The 11,947-nt window shown below is 41.3% G+C and overlaps 1 protein-coding gene across 1 annotated transcript; it reads right to left on the bottom strand.

Moving 5' to 3' along the window:
- Positions 1–205: 205 nt before the first annotated feature.
- Positions 206–10,661, bottom strand: LOC146374106 (von Willebrand factor A domain-containing protein 5A-like). Its single transcript, XM_084950718.1, has 14 exons — positions 6,689–10,661; positions 4,767–4,900; positions 4,309–4,366; positions 3,733–3,935; positions 3,421–3,643; positions 2,091–2,257; positions 1,904–2,018; positions 1,609–1,781; positions 1,431–1,519; positions 1,194–1,338; positions 872–951; positions 667–781; positions 389–547; positions 206–313 (listed from the first exon to the last, which is right to left on the bottom strand). The coding sequence occupies exons 3-14, from the start codon at positions 4,346–4,348 to the stop codon at positions 206–208; spliced, it is 1,617 nt and encodes a 538-aa protein (XP_084806844.1). The 5' UTR covers positions 4,349–4,366; positions 4,767–4,900; positions 6,689–10,661.
- Positions 10,662–11,947: the final 1,286 nt, after the last annotated feature.

Genomic DNA, 11,947 nt, shown 5'->3' with positions numbered 1-11,947 from the left:
AAAGTCAAAAATGATATATTTAATGCAACTTATTAATGAACAGAAATCTGACATGAAATTAACTTTTTTTCTTTATCCTACAAAAATACATGTAGTAGTTAGGTGCTCTTGTGCTCTGAGTTAAAAGCAAATGCAGTCACGTTGACATATGCATAATGCTTTATTCTGTTGTCATATCTAATTCTGACACTAGATATGAACTCATTTACCCAGCGTCCTCTGCAGGTCTGAGACTGAAGTGCAGCTGGTTCTCAGAGGGATGACCTGCCAGGCTGTACTTCAGCGTCACACAGCCCTCTGCTGCCTCTGAGCTCTGACACAGAATTACAGTGTTAGAAGTCACGATAATTACTGTCATCAAAACAACATGAGAGGCTGCTGCTCCTACCTGTCCAGTGAGCTGGGCATAAATCAGTGACCTCTGACCCTGGAAAAGTGTTGTGATTGGTGGAGAGAGGACAGTGACAGACACTTCCTTTGGTAAATCCCATGTGACTGAGATGTCGACCACAGCTGGCTGCAGAGCAAATCGCAGCGACTGCATCACCTGACAACAACAAGAATTAGAAAAAATATACATTTATGGTTTTTTTAAAATCATTCTGTCCTAATAATAACATCATGTTGTCTTTTTATGATGACAATTATTATGACTTATTGTCTTACTTTTGGTTGCATCCTGTCAGTCCCTGTGATGAACTGAGCGTGACCTCCTCCTTCCTTGGCCATCCCATTGATGAGAGCAGTGCTGGCCCCTTCCCCAATCCCAAACGAGAAACACCTGCAATACAACAGCTTTTGTTGTGTACACAGAGGACATGTTGGACATTCTGGTAATTGTGTAGATATAACAGTTTTTTTGTAGTTTCACCTGTGAGAACCTGAATTCTTCTTCACCAGATCGATCACTTCTTTGGTGTTCCACACCTCTCCATCAGTAAAGACAAACAGCTGGAGAGGAGAGTTGGCACATAAGGACATAACATCAGACCCAGAAACACACAACTAGTTCTGAGAGCTGAGTTAGGTTTCAAAAACAAAAATACTTTCATGGTAATACACAATAAACAAGCAAACAAAAGAGCAGAACTGTTTCCTGGACACTACACTAACTTTGTATAACTGTTCAAGCTGGGCGTTTAAAAAAAGTGCATTAATAGTCAGTGTAATGTCAGTGTATATGTCTGTGTTACCTGTCTAGGCTGATTGGGAATGCAGGGCTGGCTGTAAATATATTTGAGGGGCTTCAGGATCCTTGATCCTCCAAGATTAGCCTTCATCTTCTTTACTTTCTTCAGAGCCTCCTCCATGGTCTTCTGGCTGTACTCCACACTCTTACTGTCATTACACAAACACCAATACACAAGTACGTGTACTTCATATCAAAAACAGACTTTTGTTGGGCTGACTGATGTGAGGCAGAGACTCACGGGAAGATGTGTTCATATTTGGACCCGAAACTGTAAATGTTGAAATAGCAGCCAATTGGTAAGCTCTTCAACAGAAGCAGTAGAGTGTCCTTAAGGGAAGAGGGAAAAGATGGTGAGGCCACTGTGTGAGAGGCACATCATGAAATTAAAGATTTCAGAGTAAACTTATTATGAATACCTTTGCACTGTGGATGCGAGTCTGGGGAGGAAATCCGTGGTTCCTAAATCCCATACTTCCAGATCGATCCATTAAGAACACAAACTCTCCACATGAAGCCATTGAAGACATCACAGACTGGGTGAACTCAGGGTACAGACTCACCATCACCACTGGATCACCCATCAGAGAGCCTGAAAATGAGAGACAGAAAAAGAAAATTACATAAATTTGCTTTTTATTCCAACACATAAACTGTTTGTTAAAAAGTAAGGATAATGAAATGTGTATTTGCAAACTAAAAACTTTCACTCACCCGGCTCAGCAGAGGCCTGTCCTGCCTCCACCACAGCAGTGGGCTGGTGGGCGTCTTTGTAATAAATCAGCAGTTCAACATCTCTGTCAAACTTGTGTCCTGCAGCCAGCTTGACCTGCACACCACGAACACATTCATATTTATTCATCAGTAAGAAGTAACACAGACACATCAGCACTCTACCTACCGTGGCCTGGGTTTGATCAGTGTTGAGGTACTGCAGAGGGTCCAGGGAGCAGTTGGACTCTACTTTAGAGATTGGACGAGGAGAGGACACTCGGGCAGAAAAAGACAGACTGTAGGGCTCCAGAGAGGCTGGAACAGAAGTTACCTGGAAACCTGCACCTGCACTACCTGCACACAGCATCAGACTGATTAGAAGTAAATCTTTTGTTACAGTATCAACTTCAAGGTTCACAAAAAGATTCATTGAACCTCGTGTTCTGGTTTTCTATCTATTGTTATTTGATTTTAATACATTTCACTTCAGTTTTATTTGTATAGTACCAAATCACAGTGAAACAAAAGTCACATGAGAGTAAAAGAATTATAAATTTGATTCTGGATTTGACAGTGAACCAATTAGGAGAAGCCAGTATGGGATAAATATGCTCTGTTTTTCTAGGCCCAGTCAGTACTCTCGCTGCAGTAATAAATGCATAAACTAGTTTTTCAGCACAATTTAGTTCAATTGTTGTTTGCCATCTGGCTTCAACAATAGATAAAGCTAAGTATCATCTGCAGGACCATATATTTGGATGTTGACTTTTAATGTTCTCTGTAAATCCCCCTCATATACACATTTACATAAGGGGGACGTAAACCCAGGTATGAGAAGGTGCAGTAATAAAAGCTTGTGTACATATTATGTTAGGTGCCTTTTTCATGGGCACCCAACTCAAGGGAGGAACCAGTGTTCTGTCTACACATAACAGACAACTTAGCAAAGTGGACACAATTTTAAACTGTATCTTTAGGCAGCCTGTTGCAAGTACACATCAGTTGTTCCCATTTCTTTAGCTGAAACCATGAAAAAGTCAAAAAATAACACACTTTGACATTTATAAAATAATATTTTGGCACCAATAAGATGATTGCCAAAGTGCTATTAGATAAAAACTTGACATATCTGGGTAAGCTGTGCAGTGTGTCCTTAAAACATTGTGGAAACTAGACAGGTGAAGAAGTGCCAGGCCTAACAAACTATCTACAGCACATAATGATTTGAAAGTCATGTCCTTAAGAAATAGGAAAAAGATCCAGCGAACAGCTAACAGGACCCAAGGGATGGATCTGGGTCTTTAGTTGATCCATTTACTGTTCATTGAAGCTTCATCAGAAACGCTCTCAAAAGGAGGGTGGCTATCAAGAAGCCATTCTTATAAAAGGGAAAAGGGGTTCGAGGCATACGAATTTACACAAGAGGTGGACTGAAAATCAGTGGCAACAAAGGTTATCTTGACAGAGAACAACACAAAAGGCAAGCAGGATCAAAAGAAAAGCTACAGTTGTCCTACCCTGAGGTTGGTATCGAGGGTTGAGCACAGCAGGCAGACAGAACCTCAGACCATCATCAGCCTGCACAGCCAGCTCAGTGACGTACTCCAACCTGATGGAGGCGCTCTCTCCTGGAGGCAGGCTGCCCACACACAGAGAGAATATATCTGGACTCTCATCACTCTCTGCCAATAGGCAGACCTGATGACCGGAGCTCAGAGCATCATCATACAATTCACGAGCCTGAAGCACAGGTGATGCATGTCAGTGACATTCACTGTGTTTATTTTGAATCTCACTTATAATCAGGTTATATTTACTGTCCAGCTCACCTTCTGTTTCTCCTTCACCTCAGCTACAATCTGCGTCTGTCCAATCTGAGCGCTGAAATGACAGACAGCAGCATCTCCAGGCAGAGGGAAGACAAAAACAGCCTCTAATGGTTTGTCCTCCTTGTTCTCGTAGTTCAGAGTGGAGACCACTGTAGCCACATGGTCCCTCACCTCCAGCTCCACCTCAATGCTCTTCAGAGGAACTGACAGTCAAACAGAATGAAACATCCAAATTTACAACACATCTTAACTTGGTCAAACCAGTTAAATGGACTGGTTCTTATACAGCACTTTTCTACTCTATCTCAAAGCACTTTACACAACTTGTCTCATTCACCCATTTGCACAAGCACTTTTTTCTATACTCTTTCTATGGAAGTGCACAGGCAATCATGCGCCAATAGATGCATCAGAAAGCAACTTGGGGTTGGTACATGGCCCAAGGATATTTGGCATGCAGACTGGAACAGACGGGGGTCGAACCTCCAAATTGGTAAGTAACCTGCTCTACCTCCTGAGCTACAGCCGTTTCCCCCCCATCTCCTATGAAATTGTATTTATTAAGTGATGTTTTACCTGGTTCCATCTGGACACTGCGTAGACCACAGGACACCATCTTTGTACCTATTCACAGCTAAATCAGAGATTTAATTTGAACATGATCGTTATACTGACATGTAACTTTCATTAAAATATAGCCAGCCTGAATACAACATAAAGTGATTAAGATATATCTGAAAGACTTAACCTGAGGTCATTTTCAAAATATCAGAATAAAAACAAAAGAAAAGAAAAGCAATCATCCTTAAAGATACAAATGGAAATATTATAATTTGAAAAAAACTTTGAAAGATATTTTTGTTGTTGTGTGAGCAAATAAAATCTTTTTTTTTTTCAGATATTACTCTGACGGGGAATAAAATGGAAAAGACCCACCATGTGGAGACACTACGATCTATGAAGAAGGCTAATTTCGATCAAAGATTCTGATGCGTCATCTTAACCTTCATAAAACACTTGGAATAAATTCCTACCTCTTAAAACACTGACGTTGGTCCAGCAAATACTTTCCTCCTGCTGTTTGTGACGTAAACGCGCTCGTTTCTAAAACAGTCGCTATAAAAGGTCCAGTCGAAGACAGAGATGTCCACTTGTGCTCCGCAGACAGCTGTGGAAAAAACACAGTGCTGAGGGCTGGGACAGTCAGGTGGGCGAGGCTTCAGCAGCCAGCCGAAGCAAACAAGTGCATCTACCAGCTGCTGCTCACCACTGTGTATTTAAGAGCCTATCGTTCATCAGCGCAGTTAATATCAATTAAAGTCAGTGAGCAGAGAGGAAGCAACAGCCACATAACAGCAACACAGTGCGGTGTTAGAAAAAGTCACTGTGTTTTGCACGAAGTTTTTTATGTACTGCATGAAAAACCCTAATTTGTTACAAATACCAAATACCAGTTTACAATAAACACAAAAATCAGAAACCAAAAACATGAAATTAAAAAATAATTAAATCAGGATGGATATTATGGCACAACACTAAATTTAAAGCAGTATGAAGTAGGGGTGGGCGATATAAACGATATATGATAGAAACGATATAAATTTGGCCAACGATAGAGATTTTGACTATACCGCTCTATCGCGATAGCGCATATTGATGATGTCATCAAGCTGCGCCTGTTTTGGTCGAAAGCGTCACAGCGGCTACAACCGTTATCATCTGCAAATTATGCAGAGCGACAGTCATAGCAAAGAGATTAAGCACTTTTGAAATATTGGGAAAGCCAAAAACTCTGCTTCACTTCCGTAACATTGATTCATTAATGTTGAATTCTCTCGTAGCTGTTCTATTCCCATATTGTTGCAGTACATTAATAACTACCTTGTATTGTGGATGAATAATCTCAGTTGTTCTCCTGACTGAAGTTTTCCCCGTGTATAGCATCCTGCTATGCGATTGCATTTGTCCCTAACCACCAGAATCCCTCACGTTAACTTTTATCGAGTAGAAAAAAAGTTGGCGTTCATCCTCCAGCTTCACTGTGCTAATGTTATGCTAGCATAGCTGTGTCGCTAGCAATCACGTAGCACAACATTATATACCAGGTAGTCCAACTTCAGTAAGCCCGCAAACGCCACTGCTGTTTAGTTTTCTGTCTTCATTTATGTCGGAAGTGGTAGCAGAGCTGTACGTTTTAATTAGTTTCAAAAATCTCTCAGTCAGAACATGGTGTGTCATGTTTAGGTGGAAACTAGCGAGCTAACTTCCTGTTAACTTCTAACTCCGTTAAATTTAATAACTTCTGTTTTCATGGATGCCTGGTTGTTAAACTTAATTGTTACACCTGTTAAAGCAACAACGCTGATGATTTTATTAAAGATGAAAGAATTTAGACCGTTTTTAACTCTCAGTGTTCGTTTGACTTTGGGACCTGAAGTTGACGGAGTTTTGGACCCAATTACTCCGCAAAGCTCCTCACTACGGCAGCTGTAATGCTCTGACAATCCATCAAAACATTTTTTAACAGATTTCTGCACGCCCAAATCGGTTCGAGGTCAGTAAGCACAACCAGAATTCATACATAAGGCACACTCGATTTTTGAGAAAATTAAAGGATTTTAAGTGTGCCTTATAGTGTGGAAAATACGTTATACAGAAGAAAATAATATATCGCGATATATATCGTTACCACACGTGCTTTAAATTATATCACGATATGGATTTCAGGCCATATCTCCCAGCCCTAGTATGAAGTCAGTAAACCAAACCCTCAGAGCCCCAGAGTTTCTCTTTTGATGCTGTAACCCAACAGGACTTTTCCAGCTTCCACACACTCTGTCACACACAGTGCTAAAAACACAGTTATTACAAGAAAGCATGTGGAAAAACAGCTGATCGTAGCCATGGCATACTGTTAAAATAAACACACTTTATCAGCTATTATCATGGTTTCTACCATTCTGAGCACGGACCCATGAGGCAACCTTCACAGCCAGAAGCTCTTGAAGCCATGAAGCCGGATCAGAGCCAGAATAGTGGCCCACACATCACCGGTAGCGTAAATCAACAAATTAAAGGAAATCAAATTAAACAGAAAAAACACAAAAACATCAGAAAGCTGCATACACTTATCACAGACATGAACGTCATGATAATTTGCGACCTTTTATGATTTGTTTGCACATTTCTTTTTCGAGGATTGAATGATTGTACAGCAGACATCAAGAATTTCATGGATAAGCTTTAATTATCTTGGATTTTGTCCAATCTAATAACAATAATTGTTATGAGGGCTTCTATATCAACTCCAGAACACGGTAACTTATTTACTAAGATGCGTGTGAAAATGTCCTGATTAGACTCAAAAGGTCCTCGTGGTCAAAGGGTTATATTAACTGTAGCAGAACTGAATTTGAATTTAAGTGTCACGACTAATGGAAAGCATGGACTCAAGCGCAGAGCTCTGGATACAAAGCAGACAGTGCGTTTATTTACAGTGCTCAAATACAGTCTTAAACAAAGAAGGGCGATTGTCCAAAGGTGATTTTCTCCCAATTCCCGGAGGTGGTGCACATGAGTTAGTGATGTGCAATACCACTGATTTCCTTTCCGATCCGATACCAAGTAATATTCAGGGTGGTATCGATGATACTGATCCGATACCGATACTTTGTACAAAAACTTATTTTATTTATTGCATCTCAAATTATAGCGTCATAATGATTACAGGACATCAGATTACTTGTTCTTATCACTTAATAATGAAGAGTTCATTATATAGAAATAAAAAAAACTGAAGTTGTGCGCTATTTGAACACCTTTCCTGCCTACAGCACTAAAGGACTCCGCGAGAGACGTCTGTCTCGCCCTAGCAGCACCTGTCCCTGTCCTCCTCTTCAGTTCACCTCAACATATGCTCGTCATATTCTGTGATATGATTTACTCTGAGGTGTTTGACAAGGTTAGTGATGTTGCCACAACCATACATGCCAACCCTCCCGATTTTTCCGGGAGAATACCAAATTTCAGTGCCCCTCCCGAAAATCTCCCGGAGCCACCATTCTCCCGAATTTTTCCAGATTTTCCACCCGGACAACAAAATTGAAAAACCATATTGCAGAATTCATAGCGCGGCCCAGCCAATTCCAGTCTCCAACAAAGGCGGCAGCTACTTAGTTTTAATATTACTCTTATTTCTCTTTCTGGGTCGCAAAAAAACTTCTAACATTTTTTCAGGTGAGAATGTAGCTGTGTAAACTTCACATATCTGAGCCGACCGACACATCGTCTTCAAACCCCGCAGTCTTTTATTACTCGGGTTAAACATGATATATAAGTCACTTAGATAACTTAAAAATGTTATTGTTTGGCTTTTTCAGTGTTTTATTTGTTCGTGACTAAATCGGTTTGGCTGAGATTAAAGTTATTAGATTAGATTAGATTAAATTAAATTTAACTTTATTAATCCCTCGGGAGGGTTCCTCCGGGGTTTTCACACAGCTGAATAAACGTCAAACAATAATTAAACAGAAGAGTTTACGTCAGCGCCCGGTTATATATTAGATAGCCAGGAGCAGACAGCAGAGTTTCACTCCACCGAGGGAGCTCGTGACTACTACCCTACTACTTTCTTTAGACCGGGTCCTCAGGTGGAAGCAGCCTCTGAATTTGGACACCCCCCGCTGTTTCCGGGCCGGCCAATAATAATGGTGACATTTAACGTATTTTATCCGATCAATAAACCCTGTAAAATGTATTTATCACCCCCCAACAGCCCTTTTGAATGTCTCCCTAGTATGGCCACAACACCTCACTCTTGGAGCACTTTTTTTGCCACATGTATCGCAAACCACGTCTCAGCTGTTTGTGGAGGTAAAATACGTCCGCACAATTACGCTCAGCCATTGTTGTGAGTGCGCACGCCAAGGGGCTGCGAGACATTTATACAGCCATATTTCGCACATGACTATGAAAGGTGGAAGAGGAAGTAGTTCCTCTGAATGTAGACAATCCGAATGTTATAGTTTCTTTCCACTGTGTTCCTGTTAATGATAAACTACAAATTTACTCTAAATTACTAAAATATCGATATTTTAATGTGAGAATCGATTCTAGAACATAAATTACTGGTATCGGAGGAATCGATATTTCAGGATCGATCCGCACATCACTACCAGTGGTGTGCGATACTGCATATTTTGGTATCGGTCCGATACCAAGTAAATGCGGGCCAGTATCGCCGATATCAATGCCGATACTGATACTTTTCAATAAATAAGGTGGATACGTCATTGAATTGCTAAATCTCAATTAATTTTTATAACCTTAAGTGTTTTTTGTGATGGTTCATTTTTTATTATTAAATAGTTAAAACTCAGGACATAATTAGGATAAAGTTTATAATTAAATAGAAAATGCTTTCTTATTGTGGCTGCTCTGCGATGCCACTGCAGGTGAGATGGACTCACCTGTACCGCGTCTACAATCACGCCTGGCTGGCTTAAAACCTGTGCTCTGCTTGTGTTGTTGTTAGTGATGTGTACAGCTGGCGAGCTGCAGCCGTTGTACTAATGTACTGTTAGAGAAATCGTGTGATTATTGTAACGGTGGACAGCGCACGGGAAGGACCGGTTCGGGGTGAGCTGGAGGCTGGCGCGCCAGCGGGACCTGCCAAGCTGGAGACGGAGGTGCGCGGGGTTCCTGCCACACCCGAGGGCGGCGTGCTGTCCGGTCCAGCCTCTCTTCCAACAGAGGCCGGCACGCTGCGTGGTACTGCGCGCCGACCGCCTGCTCAGCTGCCTGTGAGCCCCGGCTCATTTCCATGCCTGCTGCCCCGCCGCTGTTTGCCACATGGGTGGCTACCTGGGGTGCCGATGGTCCGGGCCGATTCCCTCGCCTGCTCGCGGTGGGGGCGAGTAGGTTAGGCTCGGCCTCAGGGGCAAAGGGGGTATGTGGCGGGGTACGTTCTGCGATGCACTGCAGGTGAGATGGACTCACCTGCACGGCATCTACAATCATGCCTTGCCGGCTTAAAACCTGTGCTGTTTTCTGTGTTGTTGTTGATTGTGATGTGTACAGCTGGCAGCAGGAGAGCTGCAGCAGAATGTACTGTTACAGCAGCCATGTGATTATTGTAAGAATAAATTATGCTGTGAAGCATGAAAATGCCATCAGGTCTGCCGTGGCGGTTTACTCATTTTATTTTTATTTTTTTAATAAAAATTTTACAATAAATTGTGCAAACCAGTAAACAAATCAAAACAAGTACTGTTGGGAAAGTATAATACAAAATTTACAATTAAAATTCTCAACAACAATAACAGCTGATAAAAATATAAATAATATGTAAACAACTTAACAACCCCCAACGTGTCTAAGTCACGTCACGTGACAGCGCAACATGTCAACACAAGAGGGGGAAGAGGGAGCAAAGTGCGTCTGCTCTGCGCTGACACAGGAGCAGCGAGTCCAGCGACCTTTGTCAAAAGCACAGCATTACAAACAAGAGCGGAACTTAAAAGTAAAGAATCGATCTCACCAGCCTAGTATTGATTCGATACTGATGCCAACTTGGTATCGATATAATCGATATTTGGATCGATCTGCCCACCACTAATCACTACTCTTCAGTGAAAATCCGTGTGTGCTCCTTCCGTGTGTGTTTCTCCTCCCGAGTGATAAAACCAGCGAGCCCTTTTCTCCGCTCTGTACTTCTCCACCTGATGGACGAGCAACAACAACATCTGATGAGAAGGCTAGCCTGACTATGCTAAGTCACAGAATTGCGAGCACACTAAACTACCAAGCTTCGAGTACAATCCAGCGTCGACTGCCGTCTGGTAAATACCTCAGCACAACCGAGGAAAGATTAGCAGCAGCTGGGTGGAAGATGTGGTGTGTGTTGGCAGCCGAGCGGAGACGCTTCCGGGTCAGGGGTCGGCCATTCTCTCCCGGAGGTGCGGCCGGACCTGGAGAGTAGAGGGGGGGAGAGGGAGACACACACACACACAAGCAGGACCGTCCGACCATGACATTAAGCTGATGATGCTGACGTTCATTCATTGAATTCCAACTGTATATTGTCTAATCTAAAGACACCATAAACAGTGTACTGTCAGTGTATAGAGATGAAAAGTTAGGACAACTTATGAAATATCTGCTTACATCTTGTTGAATTCAGTTGTGTGCATCCACAAAGAGCAACAGATCAGCTGATTACAGCCTGTAGATTAAGAAAAACTACTGGAGCTCTCAATAGAAATGATTGTGTCTGATGATTCTTTTCCGCACATTGAGCCATTATAACTGATTGTCAGTGATGGGAATAACGGTGTTACATATATAGTAACGAGTAATCTAACTAATTACTATTCCTATTGTTACAACGCCATTACAGTTACTAACAAGAAAATGCGGTCTGTTACTATTTTTCAACAAACAGACGGTTGAAGCTGTGTTCAGCTTACTGCATCTTATATCAGTTGCACAGAAGGAGCTGACTATGTAAGTAATGTGGACGCTACAGCTTTAAGTTGTATTTTTTTTAATGTATAGTTTTTTTTCCCTCTTATTTATGAAGTACCTCTATAAGTAACAAGTCTTTAATTAGTAGGGCACTACTGCTGAAAAGCAGTTAAACAGCATCTTCAATGTTATTAGAAAAGAGCTGTTATCCAGTAGTTTAAGATAAAAAATTACTTTATTTATTAATTTTGGGGTTTATTTCGTTTTTTGCACTACATTAGACAACATCAAAATAGCGTTGTCATTTTTGTTATTTGTGTTTTGTAATCTTTATAAAAAGCCTAGAAAAACACCTCTTAATCTTTGGTATATGGCGAGGTGCTGTGGACATCCAAGTCTGTGATAGTGTAGAATTTTCAAGTCAATACCATGGTTGCTTCTACTGAAAATCTCTGTGAAGCTTAAATCTCAGTGACCTTGACTTTAAGGTCAGAGGTCAACTTTTCTGAAAATCAGAGGAGTTTCACATTTATAACACAGGTATGTCTACTAGGAGGCTGAAGGGTAGCACTATATATTTATAAACAATCAAAAACAACAATTATTACGCAATTTATTTCCAATTTGTATGGAATTTATTTCTGCAAACATGGTGTTTTAGGTCGGATTAAAGGACTGATGTGATGGTAAGGTGTCCGCTGCTCTGCTTTGAAGATTGGTAGGCTTTTTTTTTTTTTTTTTGATTTTCACA

Source organism: Perissodus microlepis, chromosome 14, assembly GCF_051167445.1.
Source record: "Perissodus microlepis isolate ML-2025 ecotype Zambia chromosome 14, ASM5116744v1, whole genome shotgun sequence".
Lineage (NCBI taxonomy): Eukaryota > Metazoa > Chordata > Actinopteri > Cichliformes > Cichlidae > Perissodus > Perissodus microlepis.
This window is presented reverse-complemented; position numbering and strand designations above follow the sequence as displayed.